Source organism: Martes martes (genome assembly GCF_963455335.1).
Source record: "Martes martes genome assembly, chromosome: 18".
NCBI classification, from domain to species: Eukaryota; Metazoa; Chordata; class Mammalia; order Carnivora; family Mustelidae; genus Martes; species Martes martes.
Genome location: NC_137906.1, coordinates 37,840,271 through 37,868,249, shown reverse-complemented (window position 1 = coordinate 37,868,249; position 27,979 = coordinate 37,840,271). Strand labels below are relative to the sequence as shown.

Below are 27,979 nucleotides of genomic sequence, written 5' to 3'. Positions count from 1 at the left end.
TAAAAAACAAAGTACAAACTTTATTTTGTTTCTTTATAAAGGCACGGTGGCCTCTTGGTTTTTCCCCCCACTTTCTTAACAAAATATAATAGTTTCTCCTTGAACACAAAGACCTCAAAATTGTAAGAAAAAAAAATCAAAACAAAAAAGCAAAACAAAAAAAAAAAAACAAGAAACAAGAAACAAAAAAGATAAACGAAACCAAAACCAAAAAGAACCAACAACAAACAAAACAAAAAGAGAGAGACAAAGACATTTTTGGGGTAGAAGATGGGAAATCCGGAGGGAGAGGTGGGGCTGGGTGGTGATGGGGAGTGGCAAATCCTCGTGCTGAGCCGAGGCCGGGAGGGGAGGGGAGAAGGGCAGCAGCAAACCCCAACCGAGAAGCACTGTAGACCCCCGGGCCCCCAGAGAGCCCCGACCCAGCCAGACCCCCAACCCATGTAAGTGCTTACAGGAGAAAGGAAAAAAACAAAAAGGAGGAGGGAAAGAGTCAAAAACTGACGGTCTCAGGCTGGCTCTGGGGAGGGCAGAATATCTTGGGGTTTTGTTTGATTTCCCTGTTCTTAAAAACACGTTGAAATGAAAAAATGCTTTTTGGCGGAGAGAGGCCAGGCTGTGTCAGCTTCCCCCAGCCTCCGGGGCGAGGCCCAGCCCCAGGTGTCCCGGTGCTCCCACGCGCTCCTGCCACCCCAGCCCCCGGGACCTCAGGCCAGGTGGCTTCGCTCAAAGGTGGATTTACAGTATTGAAAAAGAGGTCATAAAAGAGACCCAAATGACGTCATAATTTTGTAAAAATTCCTCACTCGTTCACCTGCGTTGCTCCCTGTTGCTGCCCCCCGGCCCCCTCCAGCCCCAGGAGGGGAGAGGAGGGCTGGGGGGTGGTCAGGGAAGCCCCCCGTTCCCTGCTGGCTCCTCCCGGCTCTGGTCCATGGCGTCGCTGTCCGAGGCCTCCGAATCGGAGGCGGTGTCAGAGGCGTGGGGCTCCGGGCAGCTGCGGGCCGGCTTCACAATGACCGCTCGCCTCTGTTCCTCCTCCTGCTCCTGCCTCTCCTGGGTGCCCTCGATGTGCTGGATCGCCTGGGGCGGGGAGGTGGGGCAGGCTGTGATGAGGGCTGCTGGGGACATTCGGACAGCCACCATCCCCTCCCACCCCACACACACAGCCCAGAAAGGCCCACAAGTGAGCCTGGCAAGACAGCGGCTGGCCCGCCCAACCTTTGGAACTCCTCTGCTAAGCTGAAAAACTCCTCAGGAGAATCACACGCGTCCCCCATGGATATATTTCAAAGTGCCTGTTCACTTATGCAAGGTCTCTGTCATTAACTTTATTCTTCAATTTACTGGGTTTATGCGCAACTACAGTTGCAGGGGTTGATGGGGTTTTCTCGTTTGGTTCTTTCTTTCTTTGTGACGCCGTTGGGTTGCCCAAGGGGCACCACGCGAAGGTGGGCACAGCAGAAACCTTGGGCCCGACCCACAGAGCCGATCATCTCCTTTCTTCCTCCTGCGCTCGAGGCTTCACTGTCTCCCACCCAGCCGCTGCCACCTGCACCCCCGCCCCGGGTCCTGGGAGATGGAGCTCAGAGGAAGCTCCGGACCAACCCGAGAGCTGGATGCAGGAGCCCGACACCAGGGCTCTCAGGGAGCAAAGAGCCCTCTCGGCAAATCCCACGGAGGGAAGGAACGGCGTCTTCCAGGGCATGCTGCCCACCCCCTCCTTCTCTGCCCTAAACCTTCTCCGGAGCCCCCTCCCACCGCAGACACAGAAAGGGAGACTCGGGGATGGACACAAAGGGCCTGTTCGCACACGAGAACCCGTCCCCAAGCCCGGGTACCTGCACGATGGTGTCCAGATTTTGCCGGGACGTGGAAACAGAGTTGATGACCGAGGAGGGGCCCATGGTGACGACGTTGATGTGGTGGGAGGGAGGGGGTGGCGCGGGCACGATCACTGTGGGGTGGTGGGTGGGGGCCGGAGGGGGCAGGAGCTGCAAGACAGAGGCCCTCAGTCTCCTTCCAAAGGTTCCAGGAGCTGCCCCTTCCCTTCCGTCGCTCAGAGGGATGGCCCTCAAAACCATCTGCTTCGAGAGAGCCTCTGCCAGCCACCCCAGCCCTTGAACTCCTTCACTCACAGAGGGCCAGCCAGTTTGTGCTTCACCTCTCTTATTTTAAAAAGGAGGGAAAGGGGAAGCCTGCTTCCCTTCCTCTCTCTCTGCCTGCCTCTCTGCCTACTTGTGATCTCTGTCAAATAAATAAAATCTTTAAAAAAAAAAAAAAGGAGGGAAAGGAGGTCCAGAGAGGTGCTTCCAGCCATCCGAGATCCCATGCCCTCCCCCACCCCGCTCTCCAGCACAAAGGAAGCACTTCAACATCTAATAAATCCCATGGCTGAGGGGCACCTGGGTGGCTCAGTCGGTTAAGCATCCGACCCTTAATTTTAGGTCAGGTCACGATCTCAGGGTCTTGAGATCGAGCCCCACGTCAGGCTCCACACTCAGCAGGGAGTCTGCTTCAGAGTCTCTGTCTCCCTCGGCCCCTCCCCCCACTCGTGCTCCCTTTCACTCGCTCTCTCTAAAATCAGTAAATAAAAATTTTTTTAAAAGTAAATAAATCTTAAAGAAAAACACACTGGTTGTCAGGAGCGTAGACGCTGGGTTTAGACGGCCAAGTCCCTGAGGATCACGAGTGGGCATGCAATGTAACCTTTCTGTGCCTCAACTCTGCCATCAGTAAAATCGGAAGAGTAAGAGCTCAGGCCTCCAAGGGCCACTACAAGGCTTCAGTGCCCTAATGTTGCAGGGCACCTGGGAACCAGTCACCTTAGGCCCCGAGTCACCCCACCAAAGCCCAGAGGCACGGATACTCAGGTGAGAGCCCCTCCCTGACGCCTCCGCTCACCTGGGTCCGCAGGTGCTGCTGCTCCCGCTCTAGTTTCTCCTGGTGCAGCAGCCGCACCTGCTCCTGCTGCTGCTGCAGCTGCACCTGCTGGGCGATCACCTTGAGCTTTTCCGGATACATGTGGGCCTCCAGCGAGCGCACCTGGGGGCAGGGCAATAGGTTCAGGGGCAGGGCTTGGACCACACCCCGGCGCCTCCCCCCGCCGCCAGCCCAGCCTTGGGACCGCTGAGGTCGGCCACCCCAAGCTCTGTCCTCCGCCAAGCCCTGGTATGGCGCTCAGCCACCCTCAAGGTAGAGACCAAAGTCCTCAGCTCAGCCCGCCAGGCTCGCCATGACTCATCTCCTCTTCTGCCGCCCTCTCGCTGCACTCCCTCCCACCCCCAGGCCCCCGCCCAGGCCGTTCCGGGCGGAGCACCCTTCTCCCCTCTCTGCATGGTTGACTTCCAGACTTGACCTCCCAACTTCAGCAAAAGTCACTTCCACGGAGAGGCCGAGGAGCAGCCTCTCTGCAACCAGCCCGAGTCTGCCTCTCTGGTGCCCACCGCTGGCATGTGGCTTTTATTACAGCTGTGTTTTTATTTTACTTTCTTTTGTTAAGAAGTCATTTACTTGAGGGGCACCTGGGTGGCTCAGTGGATTAACCCTCTGCCTTCGGCTCGGGTCATGGTCTCAGGGTCCTGGGATCGAGCCCCAAGTTGGGCTCTCTGCTCGGCAGGGAGCCTGCTTCCCTTCCTCTCTCTCTGCCTGCCTCTCTGCCTACTTGTGATCTCTGCCTGCCAAATAAATAAATAAAATCTTTAAAAAAAAAAAAAAAAAAGAGAAGTCATTTACTTGAGAGCGAGCAAGAGCGCACGCCTGCGCAGACAAGTGGGGGGCAGGGGGTTACAAAAGGAGAGGGACAAGCAGACTCCCCACTGAGCAGGGAGCACGACATGGGGCTGGATCCCAGGACCCCGGCATCGTGACCTGAGTGCCCCAGACGGCCCACAGCTGTGTTTTTACAGTGTGAGATCCTCTGACTAAGGTTCCTCCACCCCACACAGACAGTGACCCCAAGGAAAGCGAGCTGTCTGCTTTGGTCCCCCCTGGGTCCCTCACTCGTAGGTCCGGAACAAGGCAGGTGCTCCTGCAAATACCTGTTCAACCCAGGAGCCTCACCTGCTCCTCCAGCATCATGCGCACCGAGCGCTCCTTGTCCAGCTGCTGCCTCAGCTCGATCATCTCCCGGCGCAAGTCCTCCGCCTTCTCGTCCTCCCAGATGTCCGGCGACCCGATGCCCTCGTCCTTGTCCTCAGCCCGCCGCCGCTTGGGGGATGAGCCGCTCAGCTCCTGGGGACCCCAAGGGGCCAGTGAGTGTGCCCCCATACTACCAACAGCACCACCAACAGCAGCAAAGTCAGAGGACCCCTCACAACCCCCAAGCCTGCCTGGCCCAGGTGCACCGGCACTAAGGAGCCCCGTTCCGCAAAGTCAAAAAATGGCCAAAGGCCAGGCAGGGAGGCAGAATGGACTTGCTTTCCAGAAATCACCCGGTTCCTTCCAGAGCCCACCCCACTGCACTTGACCGATGGGTAAACTGAGGCCCAGGAAGGCAAACGCCTGCAGTAGGCAGGTCAGTGGGAAAGATGCAGCCCTTAACCCCATCGAAGTCCAAGGCCATGGTGGAGCCAGGACAGGTCAAACAAGGGAAAGGGAGCCAGGAGGACAGCAGGGCACTGCGGCAGTGGGGGGGCCTCCACGGGGGTGGGGGGAGGGGCACTACCTGGATAAAGCGCTTGAGCTGTGTGTTTTGCTGCAGGAGCCTGGTCTTCTCCTGCTCCAGGGAGAAGATGTACTCTGCCGTCTGCTGGAGAATGGCTGCCTGGGGGCGGGAGGGACGAGTCAGGGACCCTAGCAGGGAGCCTCTGCCAAGGCTCTCTTTCTTCTCCCCACCAGAGCCCACCACTTCCTCCAGGAAGCCTTCCGGGCCCTAGCCCACCTTGCTGAGCTTCTCTCCATCTGTGTGGGGGATGAGGGTCTTGAGGGACTGGAAGCCCGCATTGATGCTCTGCATGCGTCTCCGCTCGTTGCTGTTGGCGATCTCCCGCCGAATCCGCCGCTCCTGGTCCCGCTGAGTCTCAGGGGTCAGTGGAATGTTGGCAAGGCTGCAGGGGAGGACAGAGACAGGCTCAGGCTAGGTACCCTCCGTGCCCTGCCCTGGTGGGACCCTGTCTTTCCAATCCCTCTGCAGAGGGCCCCTAGTAGAGCTATCATCCCCTCCCGGTGCAGAATTTGCCTACACTTGCGGCAGACCAGGAAGGTGACAGAGTAGTACACTCTGGGAAGCCCCCAGGTCCCAGCCCCAGTGTCGGCCAGCATGTGTCGGTGGGGCCCCGAAGCCTGAATGGCTACCAAGAATCTCTGTGATTCTGATGCCAACGGTCCCTAAGAGCAACTGCAGACACCTGTCCCTGGGACACTTCTGAGCGCCTTGTTACACACCTGGCCCACCCTCCCTCAGCGCTGCAGGCTTGAGGACTGGGGAGCACATCCCTCCCCCAGCTTGGCCCCAGACAGGGCTGAGACTTCAAAAATGAGACAAGTACCGCTCACTCCAAGAAGGGGCATCAGACCAAGCACCCCTAGAGAGACTTCCCCCCAAGCCCACGCACCCCAAGGCAGGCCCACCCAGTGCCAGCAAAGCAAAGCTCCCAGCATGCAGTCGGCAATGTTACTGCAAATTACGTGACTGCATCCCACAGGGGCAGCAGCCAGCGGGGTGAGAGAGAAGGCGGCCAGTGGAAGGGGGAGAGGCTGTGGGCCCAGAGGCATTGGCAGGAGGCAAAGACAGCAGTGGGGCCTGTGGGCCCAATGCCACCGCTCCCGAGGGGTGGGCCTGTGTGTGGCCTAGAGGAGGCATTCCCCCTTTCCTGGCCCTCTCCTGCAACTCCCCCGCCCCTGGCCTGATGGCTTCCAGATGCTGGGCTCCCAGAAGAGGCCACCGGCCCCACCCAAAGCCACAGCCCTGGCTTCTTCCTGAGGGGCCCTCCTGGGGTGACCTGGTCCAGGCCTGGGCCAAGAGAGCTCACACCCCTGGTTCTAGAGAAGTGGAGAAAAGGACTATGGGCAACCTTATTCTATCGATGGGGACACAGGGCTCAAAGAGGTGCCCAAGCACCCATGCCCATCCCCAGGTGGAAAGGAGTTTGCTCAGAAACCCAAGAGAACACATCTGTGACAGCTGGAGACAGCCAAGACCTTTCCTGGCCGCTCCCCCGCCTCCCGCCCACCCCGTCTGTCCCATTCCAGGCCTGCAGGACCCTGCACTCACCCTTGCCCCTTCCTGGGCCTTGGCCTTCTCTCCTGACAGAGAGGCAGTCCACATCAGCCTCAGCTGGGGGTCCACAGACAAGCCCTCTCCTCTACCAGCACCCCCAAGGCCTCCCTGGACCCCCTCCATCAGGATGCAGTTTCCCTGGAGTGTCGATGCTCGAAAGGGGGCCACAACCCTTTCTTCACAGATGAGACTCGGGGCTCAGAATGAGGGCCAGAGTCTTAAGAGTCAGACCACCAGTCATATGGCTCCAATTCTGGGCCAGAGGCACCTCACCCATCCCAGTTTCCCTGCCCCTACAGTGGAGGCAATGGGGTGGCAGAGAGGATGCCACCCTGAGACCTGATACACAGTGGCTTGCCTGCCCTTGGTGGGGGAGAGGCGGCGAGGAGGGGAGGAGTAGAACCTAGTCCCGGCTCCCTGATCTGGATGTACCCTCCAGACCCTCTGTGGTGGGGGGTGGATTACAGAAGAGGGGGAGGGGGAGAAGAAGACGATGGGGGTAAGAAGCCTGGCTGGCTCAGTCAGAAGAGCGTATGACTCTTGATCTTGGAGTCATGAGTTCAAGGCCCATGTCGGGTATAGAGCTTACTTTAAAAAAAAGAGGTGGAGTGAGATGTCCAGAGGAGGCCAAGCCACCAAGGTCAGACAGCCAGACCAGGGTTCAACAGGCACCTGCAGATGCCAAAGCCCAGCTCTCCTCCCCCTGCTGATGGTACCCTCCACTGATGGCTCACGAAGCGGCTGCCGCTTACCAGAGCCCTGTGTATGGCCTCAGTAGATAGTGTCCCTGCCCCTCCCACGAAGAGTGGGACCGCACAGAGGTGAAGTGACCTTCCCAAGTCCACCATGAAAGACAGGAGGAGCAGGGTGCAGGCAGTGAGGCCCCTGCACGTCCCAGCCCCCACTGCCCCCCCCCGCCCCCATCCAAGTCCTACCAACTCCCCCGGACCCCCAGAGAAACCAGAGTTCAGCCCCATCTCCCCCAACCAGCCAGCTCGTCCGTCCATGAAAATCTCTGCCCTGGGAGACCCTCAGCTCCGTCCTTCTCCCCAGGATGCCCAGGAACTGGGGACACCAACGGAGAGTGAAGGACCCAGGCAGGGGTCAGGAGTCCCCTCATCCCGGCTCTTCTGATCATTCCAGCCGTTCTGCTCCCTTCGCCACCAAGTACATCCGCCCCGCCTCCTGGTTCAGGAACCAGCTACAGGGGAACCTAATGCAGACTTAAGTCACAGAAAAGAGATTTCACCCCAAAGCTGCAGTTCCTCGTGATGGACTGCCACCAAGACCCTAATGGATAACTCACCTAAATAGCCTTGTGAGTTACAGGTTTCTGAGTTTCTCTAATACCAGAAACTCAGCTGAGTTTCTCTAATACAATGTGGACTAACCAGGGGTTCTGATTGGCGGAATGTTGACTCATCAGGGGTTCTGATTGGCGAAAGCATGGCGAACCAGCTGTTGACCGGTGGAATCATGGCTAACCAGGGGTCCTGATTGGTGGGCGTGCTGGCCAACCAGGGCTCCCGAATGCTGACCCACCAGATTCCTGCAACAGAGGGCTGTTCTAGCTACTCTACTAGATAGGGATAAAGGGGATTTTTCTGCAAATACCTCAAAGTTTCTTACACTTCTGAGTTTTGCGCACATAAACGTGATTTACAGGAATGGTAAGGGCCTCCGACCCCTCCACACCAACTTCAGACTCGCAGGTGAGCAGAGAAGGGAGCCTGGTCCACTGACACCCAGCGTCTGTTGCTTCTCTCCTTCCCGAACTGCCCTCCGACAGCCAGTCTCCAGAAGGGCAGCCAACGGCCAAGAACAGTTTGGGTACCACCCCTGGGTGCTGAGACTGCCACCCCAATACCAGAGTAGCCCCAGACGACCCCCTGGGAATAGCACCAGCATACCATACCAATCAGAGGCTTTAGAGTAGTGACCACACTCAAGGCAGAATCCTGACCTGTACCTGTTCTCCTGCCCAGTCCAAAGGCAAGCAGTCCCCATCCACCTATATCCCCAGACTTGGTTCCAGCCTCAGATTAGCCACGGAGAACTCTCATTTTCCATGGCCCAAAGTCACTCACACACCTGCCATTCAACATTGACAGTGAGAGGTGGGAAAGCTCACATGGGATTTCTCCCACACCCCAAGAAGACAGGAGGGAAGAAGTGACCCTTGGCACGGATCCCCAAGGCCAAGTACTGAAGCAGCTCAGGGCCTTCACCCAGTCCCAATGCTTCTATCCATACACTTCACTCTGCCCAGACTGCCACCCCTGCCCTCGGCTCTGAACAGAGCATGGCCAGGCTGTTCCCATCAGGAACACCTCTTGCCTCCCTATGGCTTCCTTGGCCCCTCAGATCAGAGGGAGCTCCCTGCACTGTGTCCAAGTACAAACCAGCCCAGCCATTTGCTAGCCGTGGAACCCCATGCTAAGGCACTTCATCTCCCAAAGCCTGTTTACCCACCTGTAAAATGGGGGGATACTGCCTCACTTCATAGGGTCATGGTGAAATTTACAAGACATGGGGGGACATCTGGCTGGCTGAGTCAGTAGAGCATGAGACTTTTGATCTCGGAGGTCATGAGTTCAAGCCTCACATTGGGCACAGAGAATAATTTTTAAAATAAATAAATAAGGAAGGAAAGAAAAATGATCCTTAGGTTATAAAAAAGATAGGAGGAGGGAGGGAGAGAGAGATGGAAGAAGAAAAAAAGAGATTGAGGAAAACAGGATGCCTTGTTTTTCCAGAGTTTGTACCCAGGACTCCAGAAGATCCCAAGATCTCTCTTATGTGGCTTAGAAGACTCTTCAGCACCAGACTCTGAGCTGTTAGGACAGCATCAGTTCCGGTTTCCCGCACAGAGTAGGTGCCATATACATTCTGGATTAGGGACTCAGCACACACTCCAAAGGCCCTGTCTCTTCCTCCCAGGAACTGGTCTCTTTCCCACTACCAAGCGCAGCAGGTAAACACTTTAAGACCACAATCCTCCTGCCTTTATGAGTTTTGAGGGCTACTGTAACAGACACCAGGCGCTTTCCAGACACATGGCCAACCTTCACAGGTGCTCCATTTTACAGAAGGGGAGAGCACTGCAACTACACAGGTCCAAAATTACCCAGCTTGGGCATGAGCGGGGCTAGGAGGGTGATGCGGGGTGCGGGACACACACTGGCGCCTGCTGTGCAGTACAGCCCCCTCCAGTGGGCCTGGGAGAGGGATGAGAGAGGGAGGGAGTCCTTCTAGTCCCTGAGGGATAGAACGAAGCCAAAGCCTGCCAGCCTCAGGAGCCAGTCCAAACAGCCCAAATGTCCCACACAGTCTACACACTTGATACCACCTCACCCCACAGCTGCTTCTGAAAATGAACAAACCCAGAGGGCCCAACTCCACACCCACTGCACGGGCTTACACAACTGTCTCACAGATAGGCAGGCTGAGCATGTCCCCATGCCCGAGCCTGGGGCATCTGACCCCAGAGACTGCTGGACTCCTATAAAGCAGGGCTTGGGACAGGAACAGTGAAGCCAGAGTCCTCAGAGGCCAAGTGAGGATTCAACAAAGTCCTAGGCCTGGCGGCCAGAGGTCCCCAAGCCTACCCAGGATCAGGCCCAAATAGCCGCCCCCAGCCCTTCTCTGAGCAGCCAGCCACTAGGGGTAGGAGCAGGGCTCTAGGATCAGGATTCAAGTCCCAGCCCTGCCAGTTGCCCTTCTCAGGCCAGTGTCCTCATCCCATATGACAATCTTAAGGCCGCTTAACTGAGAACAGTATGAAAATTCAGTGAGAAAAATCCAGCAGAACGAGTCCCTAAAACATACTAAGAGCTCCACAGTGTTTTTTTTTTATTTATCCATTACAGGTAGGTCCTCCTGGCAGACCTTCTGGAAGGGCCAGTCCCCAGAGTGGCTACCACCTTGGCCGCCCACTGTCCTGAACTTTTAAACTGTTAAGGTAGGAGGAGCCCTGGGGCGAGCTGGGGTGTGTGCATATCCAGGCGCAGTAACCTTCCCCAAACCCGATTTCTGCAGCCCTTGGTGTCAGTGTCCACCCGTCTGGGCCACACCGCCCCAGGCTCCTCCTCCCTCAATCCCCGCCCAGCCTGCCCCGGGCGGCGGAGCACGTGGCCCCAGCCCTAGGGAGCCATTTCGCTCCAGAAGCAGCATGGTTGTAAGGTGGCTGTGGGTTCCAAACTTGGGCATACAGGAGAGTCCCAGATGCGGCACTGCCATGTCCCGTGGGCCATGTCCAGTGCAGATGCCCAGGCCCTTCTGGCCATTGAAGCTGCGGCGCATGCATTTTAACAAGTGTCCAGGGCAACGGGATGCGAGTGGTGCACACCCATCACCCTTGGTGAAGGGTGGATCTGGAGCAACCCGGGTCAGACCTGGGAAGTGGCTCCCGGGGAGGGCCTCGGACCTAGGATCCCCCACCCACGCACCCACCCGGCTGCGAGACTGAACGCTTTCGGTTTATAGCTGGGGGGGAGGGGCGTGGGATGGGAAAGTTTGCAGCCCAGACCTGCGTGCGGCAGGCAGCGGCCTCGTGAAGCCAGGGGCGGCGTCCGGTGCCCCCTCGCCAGAAAGCACTCCCACCGGGCCTGCCTGGCCCATCCAGCGCTCGGGAGCCAAGCTTTGTGCGAGGAAAGCGTGGTCGGGAGGCGCCTACAACTCCCACAATGCCACTCCGGCGGGGCGCCGGGAACTACAGCTCCCGAGAGGCTGCGCGCCGAGGTCCGCCTACTCCAAGAGGGCTGCAGAGTCACGTCCAGGCCTCGCTAGTAAACAGCGCCCGGGCGCGGGCGGCAAGCTAGCAAGCGGCCGCCAACGTGCGGGAGTCCGCGGCGCCCCCCGGCTGGTAGTGCCGGCCTCTCGGGTCCCACCCATCCTCGCCCCCCACTCGAGCACGCCCCCCCAACCCCACCAGAGCCCCGCTCGCTGCAAACACATCACCCGGCTCCCCGATCCCCCCCCCGCGCCCAGAGCCGCGGCGTGGCTGCATTGTAGCCGCCCGCGCCACGGCCCCACGCGTGGCCCGGGCTCCCCAAGTCCCCTTGGAGGGGAGCACCCGGAGACAGCGAAGAAGGAGGGAGAGGAAGGAAGCCGCCGCAGGAGGGGGAGGAGGAAACGCGGGGGGGAAAGCCACCAGCACCAAGCATGGCCGGGACTGCTGCAGAACCACGTGGGTCTGTTTGCAATTTACAAACGTCGCGACTCGCCCGCCTGCAGTGGACAAAAGTGACCGGGGCCGCTTGGGGCCCCCATGTTCCGGGGGAGGAGGGTCCCCCGGCAGCGCAAGCCCGGCGCGCGGGGCTGTAGCCGCCCAGGGCAGCTAAGAAAGGCGAGCGGGGTCGGCAGCGCGGGCCATGCGTGCGCACACGCGCGCCAGCCCAGGCGGGCTGGCCGGGGGCTGCAATCATGGGAAGGGGGTGGGGGAGAGGAGGAGTACACACCTACAGAGCCCTCCTATCACTTCTTTCTCTGTTTTCCTGAAATGTTGCAAAGAGGGCACCTTCTGAGTGGGCACCATGAAATACTCCATAGCGATCGGCCCCCCTCCTCTGCACGAGCCGGGTCCCGCGGTCCGCCGGAGAATGCAAGATGGAAATCCGAATCAAAGGGCAGCGCCGGACGGAGGTGCAGAAACGGCCGGTCCCAGATGCTGGCGGCGGCGGCGGCGGCGGCGGCGGCGAGGGGAGGGAGGCGGGCGGGAGGGGCGGGAGGGAGGTCTCTCCGGCCTGCCTCCCCGGGCGTGTGTATGTGTGTGTGTGTTTGCAGCTGATCAGATGTCTGTTTCAAGGCGGGAAACAGCTGGTGAAAACTCAGCACTCCCCCGGCCTCCTTCCGCGGAGTAAGGAATTGCATGTAAACAAAGGACTATTTGCAGCGCCCCCCGGGCGGCGCGAGGCCGGGGCGAGAGGGGCGCCGGCCCCCGGGGGCTGGTTGCGGCCTGGGTCTGCGGGCCTATCCCCCCGGCACCGGGAGCCGGGGGCCGTGAGCCCGCTGGGGGGGCGCGGCGTGAATGGAGCGAGCTGCGGCCGAGCTACATGCGCCACTATGGGTGATGAGGTCCATCAGCTGACAGGTTGGCAAGCGTTGCAAAAAAAAAAAAAAAAAGGCCAGCCACCGCGAGGGAGCCTAGCCCGTGCGTCCGGGGTCCGGCAGGGACTGCCCGATGCAGGGTCTCCGTACTCGGCGGCTCTCGGGGACAGAGGGCGCGCAGCTGGGCCCGACGAAGACGGCTTAGGCAGCCTGGGGTGCTGCTCGGGGCTTTTTCTTTTTCACGGTTGCAGCTGCACGGAGAGGAGCCGCTCTGGCGCGCTCCCTCCGAGCCCAGGGCCCCCTGGAAACTTGCGTCACAGCCACCTCTTCCCACATGTAACTTGGGGCCGACTTCGGAAGCCAGCCAGCCCCCTCCCTCCCTGCCTGCCCAGTTGGCCGCCCAGCCCAGACTCCGGAGCCTGGGAATCCCGGAGCCGGGGAGGAGGAAGCAAAGGGGGGGCGCGCCGGGCGCCTCAGATCCTGGGGCTGCCTTAGGAAACGGGGGCCCCGGTGGGGGAGTGAAAGGTGGAGGCTGGCCAGGACGGCAGCGGCCCCGGGGGCAGGCTGCCAGGGCGGCCCGGAGGTCTGATGGCTGCTGCCTAGTACCCCCTATTACCCAGCCTCCCACTTTCTCCCTTCGCGGGGAGGCTGGACAGCAGGAGGCGGAGGGCCGAAGCTTCTCATTCATGTCTAAGCCAGTGAGGGACTGCTCCTCCGCCAGGGTGCGCTCTCCACTACGGGTGACCGCCCGGGGCGAGGAGGGAGGGACGCTGTAGCGGCCAGCTTCCGTCCTCCCTCCCACGTCCCCTCCCCTGGCTCCTGGAGGATTGGCCCCTGGCTCAGGAAGACCACGCCTGCCTTGGAATGTCCTCCCTCCTGCCCACCGCCTTTCCCAATCCCATCCGCCTTCAAGGTTCCGCCCAAATCGCGCCTCCTAATTAAAATATTCCTACTAATCGCAGGAGTTACTGTTACTTTAGAAACTATCATTGTTGCTAGATATTGCGACAACCTTGCAGATTTCTGCATGCATGTTCTCCGATCCTTAAAGCAACATGTTGGGCAATTTCTCTCAGTACAGATCCCAGTCCCTGGGAAGTCTCAGTATGGGGCAGGAAATGTGCTCAGGAAATGATGATTTCTGGGGGGCAAATAGGATACAGGGCCACATAACTGTATACAATGAGTCAGGTCTATAATGCCTGAATGGAGGAATGAAGGAATGAATGGATGAGAACCGGGAGAAGTTACTATTAGGGAACTGGCTCCCCCTGAGGGCCCTGTCACTCAGACTGGTCTCCCCATTTATGCGAAAGGTGCCGAAACGATGCCCCCTTCCCCCCCCGCCCTGCCCCCGTCTTAGCTGCCCCTCCCCCAAGGCCCGAAATACCCTAGCAGCCTCCACCCACCACCCCACTCCAACTCGCTCCCAAGACTCAGCCCTCTTTCCCCAAGTGACACAAGACTTCCTCAAACTCCAGGCTGTCCCCATTCCCAGGACTCCCAAACTCGGTCTGCTGTGCCCCCTGCAAAACCCCTTAGAGCCCCCACCCCTGATTCTCTCAGTCACCTTCCTGCTCTAAATTAGGGTCAGCAAACTTTTTCTGTAAAGGGCATGTAATACTTTCCCATTGCTACTGTAACAAATTAACACCAAGTTCCTGGCTTAAGCCAATGTGAATGTATTCTCTGGAGGTCAGAAGTCCAAAAGGGTTATATTTGACTAAAACCCTGCTGTTGGGGACGCCTGGGTGGCTCAGTCGGCTAAGCGTCTGCCTTCTGCTCTGGTCATGATCCCAAGGTCCTGCTCCAAGGGAGCCTACTTCTCCCTCTGCCTGCCGCTCCCCCTGCTTGTGCTCTTTCTCTCTCTCTCTCTCTGACAAATAATAAAATCTTTTTTTAAAATATAGTTCAACATTTATAAAAAAAATAAAATCCTGGGGTGCCTGGGTGGCTTAGTCAGGTTAAGTGGCTGCCTTGAGCTCCGGGCATGATCCCAGGGTCCTGGGATCGAGCCCCACTTGGGGCTCCGTGCTCTGTGGTCAGTCTCCTTCTCTCTCTGCCTGCCACTCCCCCTGCTTATGCTCTCTCTCTACGACAAATAAGTGAATAAAATCTTTAAAAATAAATAAATAAATAAATTTTAAAAATAAAATCCTGTTGTCAGCAGCGCTGCATTCCTTCTGAAAGCTCTAGGGGAGACTCCTTTCCTTACCTTTTCCAGCTTCTAGAGACTGCCTTTTTTTTTTTTTTTAATATTTTATGTATTTATTTGACAGAGAGAGACACAGCGAGAGAAGGAACACAAGCATGGGGAGTGGAAGAGGCCGTGAGAAGGGAGCCCAATGCAGGGCTTGATCCCAGGACCCTGGGATCATGACCCGAGCCAAACACAGATGCCCAATGACTGAGCCACCCAGGCACCCCTCCCCATGTTTTTTGACTGTGACCCCACTCCAGTGGCTCACTCCAACCTCTGCTTCTATTGCCATATCTCCTCCTCTGACTCTGCCTACTCTGCCTCTTTTATGATGACCTTTGGCCCACTCAGATAATCCAGAATAGTTTTCCCATCTCAAGATCCTTGCCTTAGTTGTATCTTCAAAGCCCTTTTTGCCACATAAGGTAACTTACAGATTCTACCGATTAGGATGTCAACACGTTGAGGGGACCATAGCATTCTTAGCTCAGGGGCCATACAAAACCTGACAGAGGCTGTCATAAGCCCCAGCAGTCCCACTCTTAAGTATATACCCAAAAGAATGCAAACAGGGACCCCAACAGGTAATTGTACGCCAGTGTTCACAGCAGCAGCACTCACAGCAGCCAAAAAATGCAAAGCACCCACTGTCCCTCAAGTGATGAGTGGGTGAACAGAATGTGGTCTATCCATACAATGGAATATTATTTAACCTTAAAAAGGAATGAAGTGTTAATATATACTACAGTACAGATGAACCTTGAAAACATGGTAAGTAAAAGAAGCCAGAATACAAAAGATCACATATTGTATGATTCCACTGGCATGAAATACCTAAGATAGGCAAATTCAGCTGAGACAGAAAGTAGAGCAGAGGTTACTGAGGGGGTGCGTGTGGTGGGGTTGGGAGGGGACAGGACTTATTGCTTAATGAATATTGTGTTTCTGTTTGGGGTGATGGAAAATTTTGGAAACAGTGATGGTTGCACAACACTGCGAATGTAATTAATACCACTGAGTTGTACACTTTTAAACGTATTTCATTTTCATTTATTTTAAGTAGGCTTGACACCCAATGTGGGGCTTGAACTCATGACCCCAAGATCAAAAGTCACATACTCCACCAACTTCAAAATGGTGACAACAGCAAACTTTATGCTATACATTTGACCACAATAAAAGAAAAAATGGCCAGGGAGCTGGATTTGACCCGTGGGCTCTAGTTCCCTTGACCCCATTGATAGTGCGAAAGGCTTGACCCTTTATTGTCTCACTTCCCTCATTACCCAGCTTAGAATTCACACCCATCAGTATAATCCTTCCCTTGCATATCTAACCCCTGACCCTCCCCACTAGACGAACAGCCCGAGAAAAGGAAATCCCACAACCTAGCTGACTGATCTTACTTTCACATCCCACAGCAGAAACTCCTATTGCCCTGGTCTGTTTTTCCTCCCATCTTTTCCTCTCTCCTCAAGACCTTCACCATCTCCCCACCTTCTCACTCAGGTGCACGACTTCAAGTCCCGTTTCTCTGAGAAAATGGGACCAACCTTGAGGAAAAATCCCACAAGCGCCTCTTGCTGCCTCGGCCTTCCTCTCTGTACCTGTCATCCGCCATCCGGCCCGTGTCTGCGTGAACATCCGCGCTCTGTCCGTGCAGGGACAACCCCTCCGTGAGTATCATTCAGAGATGTTTCTCCCGCATCCTCACTGCGCGCCCTCTCTTGGATCCTTTCCATCACCAAGAACACGCTGTGTTATTCCCATTTAAAAAAACAAAACAAAACACCCACAACCCTCCACCCCTTCCAGCTACCACTCCCCCTGCTGTTCTTTACTGCAGAACTCCCTAAGCGGGTGTTTGTTCAATCTCCCCTGCTCTCCTGCCCACCCTCCAACTCCATGAAAACTACCCTTGCAAAAAAAAAAAAAAGAAAGAAAGAAAACTACCCTTGCATCACTGGTGACCTCCAAGGAGCTCTGTTTTCTGTCTTCACTGTATGTGACCTTCTTGTTCTTTTTTGCTTGGCATCTGGGACACCCCAACAGCTAAAGTCCTTAGACTTGGTCTCTGTCTACACACACATACTCCCTGCTTTCTGGACAACAGAGTTCCAAAAAGGACCAGAAGCCGTATGGTATGGTTCAGAATCCAGGTTCTGCCTGAACCCCAGCTTCAGGTATTAGGGCGACCACGGGCAAGTTCCTTAGCCTGACCCAGCTTCCTCACCGGGAACACAGAGGCCCTACCGCACCCGGCTTACAGGCTGTTGCAAGAAGTCTGTGATTCACCTGGCATGTCAGAGCATTAGTAGGCGGTAATTGTTACCGCTGATGCCAGGCTGCCATGAGCAGAGCAGGCCAGAGGCATCTGAGCGGACCCGGGGAAGAAACACAGGGTTTGGTGGTGGTGTGCAGGGGAGGGACACAGGAGGGGCCAAGCTCTTCTCCCTTCCTGCTAAAACCTGCCACAGGTGAAAAGAACAGGTGTATTGTAAGGTTCTTTGCTGGGCTTTACGGTAGATGCCTGCACATAGGGCCAGGGGGGTTGACACTCAGCCTGCAGACCATTTGCCCTCTGAAATGTATGGCGTGGGAGGGGAGGTCCTCTGTAAAGACTGAGAGCAGCTAACTGCCCTGTGTTCGTCAATCTGTTTTAGAAATGCAGACTGTCATCTACATAGCTGACACACAGCTGGCGCCCTGGAGCTGGATTCTGGCTGCAGACCCCCGGGGCAGACACTGCTCTGGAAAGTAGATGCGGGGAGGGGGCTGGCTTGACCCAGGGAAAAGAGCTGGGACCACAGTGTGGCCTCAGAACATGGGCCCTCCTTCCTCTATACTGTCAAATAGGAGCCCACCCAGCTCCCTTCTTCCCCACTGCTGCCCTTCCCCCAACCCCATCCCCAAATTCCAGGTAGGAAGAGTGAATGAGAGTCATCGACAGGCTTTACAGATAAATGAATCAAAAAAATGTGGTATGCATCCAATAGGTATTACTTACCCACTAAAAAGGAACAAAGTACTGGGGCCCCTGGGTGGCTCAGTCATTTAAGCCTCTGACTCTTGTTTTCATTTCAAGTCATGATCTCAGGGTGGTGGGATCAAGCCCTGTGTCGGACTCTGCACTAGGGGTGAGCCTGCTTAAGATTCTCTCTCCCAGGGGCTCCTGGGTGGCTCAGTGGGTTAAAGCCTCTGCCTTCGGCTCAGGTCATGATCTCAGGGTCCTGGGATCAGCCCCGCAACGGACCCTCTGCTCCGCGGGGAGCCTGCTTCCCCTTCTCTCTCTCTGCCTGCCTCTCTGCCTACTAGTGATCTTTCTCTCTGTCAAATAAATAAATAAAATCTTAAAAAAAAAAATTCTCTCTGCCTACCCTTTTAAAATTTTTTTTAAAACATTTTATTTATTTATTTGACCGAGAGAGAGATCACAAGTAGGCAGGGGGTGGGGGGAAAGCAGGCTCCCTGCTGAGCAGAGAGCCCAATGCAGGGCTCAATCCCAGGACCCTGAGATCATGACCTGAGCCCAAGGCAGAAGCTTAACCCACTGAGCCACCCAGGCGCCCCCCCCCTTTTTAAGGTTCTATTTATTTATTGGATAGAGAGGACACAAGGAAGGAGGGGCAGAGGGTGAGGAAGAAGCAGACCCCCCACTGAGCAGGGAGTCTGTTGCAGGACTCAATCCCAGGACCCCTGGGATCATGACCTGAGCCAAAAGCAGACACTTAATCAATGGAACCACCCAGGCGCTCCTCTCTCTCCCTCTCCTTAAAAATAAAATAAAATAGGGGCACCTGGGTGGCTCAGTGGGTTAGGCCTCTGCCTTCGGCTCAGGTCCTGATCCCGGCGTCCTGGGATCGAGCCCCGTATCAGGCTCTCTGCTCAGCCAGGAGCCTGCTTCCTCCTCTCTCTCTGCCTGTCTCTCTGCCTACTTGTGATCTCTGCCTGTCAAATAAATAAATAAAATTTAAAAAAATAAAATAAAATAAAAAATAAAAAATATTAAAAAAAAAAAAAAGGAACAAAGTACCAATATGTGCCACCACCTGGATGGAGCCTGGAACCTGGTGTTTAGTGAGAGAAGGAAGTCACAGAAGGACTCAGGGTATACAATTCCATTAAGTTAAATATCTAAAATAGTCAAATCCAGAAACAGGTGGCAAACGAGTGGTTGCCAGGGGCTGGGAGCAGGAGGGAATGGGGAGTGCCGGCTAATGGGTAGGGGAGAGATCGTGGGCTGATGAAAATATCCTAAAATTGACTGAGGCAATGATTGCACAACTCTGTGAATATACTAAAAACCACCCAATTGTACTTTTTTTTTTTAAGATTTATCTATTCATTTGTCAGAGAGAGAGAGAGAGAATGTGCACAAGCAGGGGGAGCAGCAGAGGCAGAGGAGAAGCAGGCTCGCCACCAGCAGAGAAAGGGGCGCTTGGGTGGTTCAGTTGGTTAAGTGTCTGCCTTCAGCTCAGGTCATGATGCCAGGGTCCTGGGATCAAGCCCCGCATGGGGCTCTCTGCTCAGCAGGGAGCCTGCTTCCCCCTCTCTTTCTCTGCCTGCCTCTCTGCCTACTTGTGATTTCTCTGTCAAATAAATAAGTAAAATCTTTAAAAAATAATAATAAAAAATTAAAAAAATAAAAATCTTAAAAAAAAAAAAAAAAGAGCACCCATTTATCATCACTCAGTTCCAGAGGTCAGAAGGCCAGGTAAGGCATGACTGGGTTCTCAGCTTAGGGTGTCACCAGCTGAAATCCAGGTGTGGGCCGGGGCTATGATCTCCTCTGGGGCTCTGATCCTCTTCCAAGCTCACGGGTTATGGGCAGAATTCAGTTCCTCTCAGCTCTAGGGTTGAGGTCCCTATTGTCTTACTGGCTGCTGGCCAGGGACAAGGCTCAGCTCCTAGAAGCCATTCTCAGGCCCTTGCCCTCTGGCCCCCTCATCTGAACAACAGAGGATGTCCCTCATGCCGACCCCTTTTTCGCTTTGAGTTTCTAACTTCCTCTTCTATGGGCAGCCAGAGAAAACTCCCTTTTTTATTATTATTATTATTTTTAAAGATTTTGTTTATTTATTTGACAGAGAGACACAGCGACAGAGGGAACACAAGCAGGGGGAGTGGGAGGGGGAGGGGGAGAGGGAGAAGCAGGCTTCCCGCTAAGCAGGGAGTCTGATATGGGGCTCGATCCCAGGACCCTGGGATCATGACCCAACTGAACCACCCAGGTGCCCCAACTCCCTGCTTTGAAAGGGCTCACTGATTAATCTGTCTACTTTAGGGTCAAGTGTGCCATCTCACATAAGCTAATCACAGGAGTTACACCGCATGCACGGATCCCACCCACGCTCAACAGGAGGGGAAGACTGGAGGACAAATGTCACTAGGGGTTTTATGCGAACCCAGCTGCCATAGACCGGGAACGTGCGGGAGGTGCCGAGAAAGTTAAGGGATTTCCCTAAGGACATGCAGAGAACCAGAGATGGGGCCTGAATGGCTGTAATTGAAGGCTTCTTCCTCCACACAAGTAGGCCAGGACCTGGGGGATGTACCAAATGGCCTTTTGAGCCCCAGCATGCTTTAGTGTATATGGGGCCCCCAGCCTGCTGGTGGAGGAGGTGGCAGGGGTTCCAGCTGTTGGAGCTGGAATGAGGTCCCATAGAAATAAAATGCTCCTGCCAGGGAGAGGATCTTGAACACTCCCAGGAAGGCAGAATAAGAGTCAGATGGCCCTCCTGGGGTCTGGAACAAAAGCCAATATTCCCAGTGCCCAGGTCCCCTTTACTTGCCCAGACAGGGAGAGATCTCTGGGCCAAAGAGGCTAGGGTCCCCCAACCACTAGGGGGCGCCTGGCACACACGATGCTTTGTGTTTAAGGCTGGTGTGAACACATTTGGGGAACCCAAGGTAGGTACTGGGGTGGAGGGGCTGACCACCTGCCTCCCCACACCCTCAAGGTTCTACAGATCTGGGGGGCATCTGGCTTGTCTACATGACCTAAGGCCCTGGCCTTCTGATGCCTGCTTCCTTCTTCCTGCTTAATCTGTTTCACTTTGCTCAGAAGCAAGCCCTTGAAAAGGGCGGTGGACGTCCACTTCTGGTATGCACCCCATCCCCATCTCTGGTCCTTTTCCCAATGTCTCCAGGCCTGACACTTCAGCCCACTGGGGCGGCCCCCTGCTCACGCTCCATCATTGTGCCCTGTCCTGGACCTCATCAGCACCCAGCTCCTTCCGTCACACTCCATGGGAAACCTTCACCTCCTTCTGTTAGGGGATTTTCCCCCAGGGAAATGTGGGACCTGACACCTGGCCCAGGCCCTTTCCACCAGGGAATTCAGGGGGAAGTGGGGACAGAGTCTCAGGGCATCTAGTCAACACTAAAATGAGAGCAAGTCAGGAGGCACTGGGTGGCGCAGTCAGTTAAGTGTCTGACTCTTGATTTTAGCTCATGTCATGATCTCGGGTTGTGGGATCGAGCTTTGGGTAGAGCCTACGTCGAGCCCCACATCAAGTCCCATTGGGCTGGGCTCTGCACTCAGTGGGGAATCTGCTTGGGATTTTCTTTGTCCCTCTCCCTCTACTATCACGCCCCCCCCCCAATAAATAAATGAGTCTTAAAAAAAGAAAAGAAATGAGAGCAAGTCAGCCCCAAAACTAAGGGAGTGTGGCCAGAGAGGGCAAAGTTTGAGCAAAGGCACACAAAAATCCAGGAGGGAGTATTTGGGGTTCAGGGGGAAGGTACAAAGCATAGGGCGACTGGAAGAGGACAACTAGGGACACTATTGAACTCGGGGAGGGTGTCCAGGGTTTGTCAGCAACGTCAGCTCTCCTCTGAAGGAGTAGACAGAGATGGGGGAGGGAAGGCAGGACTTCAAGTCCCATTTGAGGACAGAAAAGGGTGGGTGGGGATTGGCCAAGCTGGGAAGGAACAGAGGTCTTCTCTGATCGGAGAGGCCGCAGGAGTGGGTCTCCCTGGGGAGGGGTGGGCTCGGAGCCCCAGCACACCCAGAGGCACATGTGTCTGCGCGCACCCGTGGCCTGCGTCTCCACGGGCCAGCTGCTGCTCCGGCAGCTTTACTCCCGTTCTGTTTGGCCCTCGATCTGGCACCCAAAGCCCTGGGATACCCTAGGGACTTGCCCAAGATCATCCCCTCTAGTCAGGGTCAGGCCCCTCCCAGTTGCCCATGCTCTTGCCCCCAGAGTGGCTCCCATGCTGGCACCTGCTACTGGTGGCAGGGTCCCGGACAGACAAGGCAAGGCCAAATGCAAGAGAGGAGCCAGCCTGGGTGTGGGGAAGGATGGGGGGTGGGGGAAACCATGGTCTACGTGAAATGACAAGGTCAAGTACGTGGTGAGATAGAACCCACATTCTGTGGTCAGTGGTCACTGCCCAGACAGCCAAAGGAAGAAACAACTCCTGGGGGTCAGGAAAGGCTGTGGATTCAAGTTTGGGCAGACAGGGAGGAAGGAGAAGAGAGAAGCACCCCGGAGGGGATCCAGGCTGGAGCAGAGGGGTTGGTGTCAGGTGGGCTTTCTCTTTCTTCAGCACCCCTGGACCTTGAACCCCTGCCATTCATTTCTGGCCACGCTGCCGCCAGCACCAGCACACCGGGGGTTAACTTCCGTCTGGTGCAGTGGCCTCTCAGCAGCAGCAGCAGCAGCAGCAGCAGCAGAAGCTGCAACGTGAGAAGGGAGGAGAGGGGCAGGGCTGGGACAGGCTGAGTCTCAGCAGCGGGGAGAAGAGACCGTTTCCCTGGCAGGACCCTGAGGCTCCACTCCTGCCTCGGGATGGCTGCCTTCCTGCCTCGTGCCCGGGCTATGGCACCCACGCTGAGCACTCCAAGGGTCACGGCCAGTATCCAGGCCCATTGGCCAGGGGGCAGCCAGTCTGTCGGTCTGTGCTGCAAATCATGGGAAGGGGCCCAAGGGCCGTACCCAAGCAACCAGCAGAGAATGCACCGGGCCCACCCAGCTTCCCGAGCACCAGGTGGGGAGCTGGACAGAGGGCAGACTGGGGAGAATGGAAGGTTCTTTGGGGTCCCGACCTCAGAAGCCTGGCCTTGACATCCCCCTCCTTGAGCAGAACTGAGTCATAGGAGCCTCCCACAGCTCCAGGGCAGGGAGACACACAAAGCTCCCTGCCCTGTCCCTGGGCTGGCTGCCAGCCTGCCTTCACAGTGAGGACCAACCAGAGACGGGTCACTGTGTGAGAGATGTGTGTGAGGTGCTGGGCACCGACCGAGTGCCTCGTCTCCCTTCTCTTGCCCTCTCATCCACCACACCACTGGATTCACAGGTAGAATTATTATGACCACTGCTGCCAACGAGCAGAGGCTCAGAGAGGTTAAGAAACTCGCTCGAAGCCATGCAGCCAGAGCAGACTTGAACCTGGGCTTGTCTGACTGGCACCCTTAGCCACCATGCTGCATAGGAAGGTGAAAAAGCGAAGTTCACCAGCAGGTGAACGTGGGTCTATGTGCCAAATCCAAGAAGGGGAGCCCCAGGACCCCCAGGAAAGCAAGGTGAGATAGGCTGACAGCAGCATCCAGACGACACGGGAAATGTCTGGTCCCAGGACTGGGGATGAATCTGTGGCAGGAGGGACCTCCTATAACTCCAGGTGCGTCCCCAGAGCAAGGGCACCACCGCTGGCCACATGACGGAGCGCCACTGCAGCATTTACTGTGAGGCAGTGCTCAGCAAGGCTCTGCTAAAACTGGATGGAAAGACCTCCAGCAGGTATCATGGGAGCCTGCCTGGTCGCCAGGAGCCGGAGAATCCCGCTGCTTGCAGCAGCATGACCTTGACTCCCCTCTCTGAGCCTATTTCCTGATCGGCCCAAGTTAGAGCACACCAGCATCAACATTCAGGGTTTCTGTGAGGATTACAGGAGGTGCTTGTCAAAAAGCACTTGGATTGGGGGCGCCTGGGTGGCTCAGTTAGTGAAGCCTCCACATTCGGCTCGGGTCATGATCTCAGGGTCCTGGGACCGGCTGCAGGTCGGTCTCTCTGCTCTACAGGGAGCCTGCTTCCCCCCACCCCCGCCCCGTCTCTGCCAGCCTCTCTGCCTACTTGTGATCTCTGTCAAATAAATGAAAATAAAACCTTTAAAAAAAAAAGCACTTGGGGCGCCTGGGTGGCTCAGTGGGTTAAAGCCTCTGCCTTCGGCTCAGGTCATGATCCCAGGGTCCTGGGATCGAGCCCCCATCAGGCTCTCTGCTCAGGGGGGAGCCTGCTTCCTCCTCTCTCTCTGCCTGCTTCTCTGCCTACTTGTGATCTCTGTCAAATAAATAAATAAAATCTTTTTTTTAAAAAAAGCAGCACTTAGATTGAAAGCCTTCTTTTTTTCTTTTTTTTTTTTAGTATTTTATTTATTTATTTAGAGAGGGCCAGCACATGCAGGGAGGGACAGAGGGAGGGAGAATCCCAAGCCGGCACTGTGCTGAGCATGGAGCCTGAAGCAGGGCTTGACCTCACGACCCTGAGATCACAACCTGCACGGAAACCAAGAGGCAGACACTTGACCAACCTGAAAACCTCCTTCGAAGTTCTAGGGACACCTGGTGGCTCAGCGGGTTGAGCCTCTGCCTTTGGCTCAGGGCATGATCTCAAGGTCCTGGATCGAGCCTCGCTCGATCAGGCTCTCTGCTCAGCAGGGAGCTTGCTACCCCCTCTGTCTCTGCCAGCCTCTCTGCCTACTTGTGATCTCTGTGCCAAATAAATAAAATCTTTCAAACAAATCAAAACTCCTTCTTCAAAAAAATTGCACATGCACGTTCATAGCCGCGTTATTCACGAAGGGTAGAAACAACCCAAATGTCCACGGACGGATGAAGGAATGAACAAATTCCAGTCTAGCCAAAGCAACAATGGACAAGTATCCAGCCACAGAAAGGAACAAAGTGCTGACACCTGCCACGGCACGGGGGAACTGTGAAGACACGACGCTGGTGAGAGAAGCCAGACACGCAAAGCCACGGATGTGAAATGTCCCGAACAGGCAAGTCCACAGGGACAGAAAGCAGGCTGATGGCTGCTGGGGGAGAGAGGAAGGGGCAGGGACTGCTAATGGAGTCAGGGTTTCTTGTTGTCTTTGTTTTGTTTTTGTTTTTAATCAATTGTATTTTTCTAGAGCCGTTCGAAGTTCATCGCCGTATGGAGCAGCAGGTACAGAGGTTTCTGCCCGCCGGCTGCCCCCGCACGCGCCCAGCCTGCCCCACTGTCCCCACCCTCCACGTGAGCCGCGCATTTGTTGCAACTGGTGACCCCGCAGGGGTTTCTTTCTGGGATGATGAAAATGTTCTGGAATTAGAAGGTGGCGACGGATGCAGCACTGAAGGTACTAAAACCCACCAGGTTGTACACTTTAAAAGGGTGAATTTTATGGCATGTGAATGATATCTCAATTTTTATTAATTTATTTGTTTTAAGTAGGTTCCATACCCAGACATGGAGGCCAACGCAGGGCCTGAACTCACCACCCTGGGATCAAGACCCGAGCTGAGATCAAGAATCAGACGCTTAACCAACAGAGCCACCCAGGCGCTCCTATATCTCAATTTTTAAAAAGCACTTGGAAAGAGCTCAGAAAATGCAGCTCTCATGACTACGTCCTTCAACTTCAGAGAGTCTGTCCTGTGATGAAAGAGATGAACATACTTTTACATGCTCGACACCTAGAAGACAACTGGCAGAGTGGTCCTGGCAGCCTGGGACAAGTGACCGAGTCGGGCTAATGGCACAGGATACACAAAAGTGACCAATGGCAGGAGCCCCTGACTGCCATGTCAGCTCTGCACAGAGCTACTGAACGCAAGGCCATGGGGAGAATAACCCAGGGGCACAAGGCTGGCAGGAAAGGCTTCTGCGAGGTGTAGAGGGTACAGAGCCCGGGGGGAGGGGGGCATGGCCACCCTCGCTCTCTGTGTGCCCCAAGCAGGTTATGGGAGGTGCTTTGCTTCAGTTCACAAACAGGAACAAAAAGCTTGCAGTAGGCCTGCTCTGTGCCCTCCCAGAAGGTCCAGACTTCCAGGTTCCACAGGCGAGAGAACATAGAAGATCAGCAAGCCTGGTCCAGACACGCAGCTAATGTGGCACTGGAGGGACAGAGGCAGCTACTCCTCAGAACCCGGGCCTTCCTGCAGCCCCAGGGGGAGCTGAGGGCCCACGGAGGGACCCCAGAGGCTGGCCTGAGCCCGTAGACCCACGGGTGAGGCACCACACAGGCTTCTCCTCCCACCCGTCTCCTGTCCCTCCTGCCTCTCCCCTCTGTCCTGTGTAGTCCCCAACCCTGTCCGGGGAGAAGCCAGATAGTACAAATGCCTTGTAGAAGGGAAAGGGCCATGCCTGCTGTGAGTACACACACACACACATGCACGATGCACATACACACATGCACGGCCCTTTCAGACCACACACATCTAGACAGAATAACTAGAACCCACGTAAAGGGAAGAGAAAGGGAACTAGTAAGCATCGTGTCTCCTCTGGGCCAGGAAGGTCCCAAGGGATTTGCACACACTGTCTCATTCAATCCTTACGAGAATCCTGAGAGATTTCAAAGATGAAGAAAATGAGCTTCTGAGAGCTTAAGGAAATTAGCCAGCAGGACACCCAGTAGGTAAAGGCCATAAAGCTGAGCACAGGGACGCCTGGGTGGCTCAGTTGGTTAAGCGGCTGCCTTGGGCTCAGGTCATGATCCCAGCGTCCTGGGATCGAGTCCTGCATCGAGCTCCTTGCTCAGCGGGAAGCCTGCTTCTCCCTCTGCCTCTGCCAATAAATAAAATCTTAAAAAAAAAAAAAAAAAAAAAGCTGAGCACAGTGTCCCAGAAGCCGGTCCTGCATAGGAGGCTTAGCAGATCGGGGGTGTGGTCCTGGCATTGGCTCCTTTGGGGGACTCCCTCACTCCCACTTTCTCCATGTGGTTCTAGGGGTGTTGGCCCTGTACTGGGGCAAGCTCCTGAGCTAGGCTTGTCCCTCAGCATGAGATGAGCTGGGACCTGAGAACCCAAGGGGCTTGCTGGAGCCCTGAGGAGAGGCAAGCTGGGAGTTCTCAGGCTTCCGGAAGCACTGACGGGAAAGGAGAGCAACACAGAGGACACTGGGCCAGGAGAGGGAGGCCAGGGTCCCGGTGCCATAGCAGAGTGTCGGACCAGCTAGGCCCTTGGCCCACGCAGTTATAGGACTGTTCACTAACTGGTCTCTGAACCAAGTCTAACTGCAGATCTCTCGCTTCCCTGCCCCAGGCTGTTCACAGAGAGGATCTGGTCCTTTCGGGGCTGGGTCTCACCTCTCCCAGAATCCTGGGGTGGGGCAGTGTTGGGCGCTCTGGGCCTCCTCCTAAAGCAGCTCCACCGCTTAGTTTGACCTTCAAAGTTGGCATCTGCTTGCAGGAATCTGGCTCTCTCCTCCTGGAATTCAGCCTCCAGATGTCAGATCCAAGGCGGCAGCAGCGGCTGCACAGGGCTCCCCCCAGAGTGAATCAGCTGCATTCCAAAGGTGCAAACACAGACGCCACACCCTCGGCAGCCTGGGGCTGCAGACTTCCTCCCCAGGCCCGCCCGGCCCCCACTCCCGCTCCCCTCCCCTTTTTTGCCTCTTCCCAGCCAGACCGGGGCGTTGGGCTTCCTTTCCAGAGACATTCTCCTGGAACTGCAACAGAGAGACAAAGAAAGCCGCTGGGGCCGGGAGACACCCTGATCTGCTCTGCTGACTCTCTCTCCTGCAGCGAGCGCAGACCCCGGCGGGGACCTCCCCCCACTGAGCAGCGTAGTCGGGTCTATCCACTCAGCAGGTGCCTGAGCACCTACTATGGGACAACGAACAAGATGCCGACCAGCGCCTTGTGTCAGGGAGCTCAGCCCGGCGAGAGCAAACAGTCCCAAGGGTGGGAAGAGCCATAAAGGAAAGACAGAAGGGCTGAGACAGACAACCAATGACAGGGGGCAGGGGTGGGGGGGTTACCGGGGTGGGGCCTCTCTCGGGGATGACTTATAAGCTGAGCCTGAAATCTCTACAGAGCACGTCTCCGCCATCATTTCCCTAGAACCAGGGCAGTGCCCAGAGAACCCCAACCATGTAGCAGGCTACCATCTTAAAGCACACAATCCAACAGTTTTTCCAGTATCTTCACCATGTTGTGTCCAATCGATTCAGAACATCTTCAACACCCCAAGACACCCAGTCCCCATTAGCATTTACTGTTCCTCCCGAGCCCCCCCCTCCCCCTATCCCCAGTCCTGCTACTCGGGTGCCTTCTGCCTCTAAGGATCTGCCGACGCGGGATGCTTCGAATCAATGGTATCAGACAGCACGTGGCCTTTTGTTCGGGCTTCTTGCACTCAGCACGTTTCCAAGGTTCATCCGTGTGGTAACAGGCATCAGTGCTTCGTTCCTTTTTGTGGCCGGGAACACTCCACTGTACGAATGGACCACGTTTTTATTTACCTCATCATCAGCCGATGGATATCTGGATCGTCTCCCCCTTTTGGCTGCTGTGATGCTGCCGTG

The 27,979-nt window shown here is 55.8% G+C and overlaps 1 protein-coding gene across 2 annotated transcripts; it reads right to left on the bottom strand.

Moving 5' to 3' along the window:
- TFAP4 (transcription factor AP-4) lies at window positions 1–27,979 on the bottom strand. 2 transcript variants are annotated; one of them, XM_080830621.1, is made up of 7 exons: window positions 26,760–27,979; window positions 4,880–5,045; window positions 4,664–4,762; window positions 4,060–4,230; window positions 2,902–3,042; window positions 1,839–1,991; window positions 1–1,080 (listed from the first exon to the last, which is right to left on the bottom strand). In XM_080830621.1, the coding sequence occupies exons 2-7, from the start codon at window positions 4,952–4,954 to the stop codon at window positions 886–888; spliced, it is 834 nt and encodes a 277-aa protein (XP_080686747.1). In that variant the 5' UTR covers window positions 4,955–5,045; window positions 26,760–27,979; the 3' UTR covers window positions 1–885. The 2 variants fall into 2 exon arrangements, with proteins under 2 accessions (XP_080686747.1, XP_080686746.1); XM_080830620.1 differs by lacking the exon at window positions 26,760–27,979 and adding an exon at window positions 11,677–12,015.

What these genes read in the sequence shown, in the direction of transcription:
- TFAP4 (XM_080830620.1), bottom strand. Translation starts at nt 11,765, where the DNA reads ATGGAGTATTTCATGGTGCCCACTCAGAAGGTGCCCTCTTTGCAACAT. An exon ending in GTGATAGGAGGGCTCTGTAG is followed by an intron (nt 5,046 to 11,676) that starts GTGTGTACTCCT and finishes CCTCCCCTGCAG; the next exon opens with CCTTGCCAACATTCCACTGA. An exon ending in AGCTCAAGCGCTTTATCCAG is followed by an intron (nt 4,231 to 4,663) that starts GTAGTGCCCCTC and finishes TGGGGTCCCCAG; the next exon opens with GAGCTGAGCGGCTCATCCCC.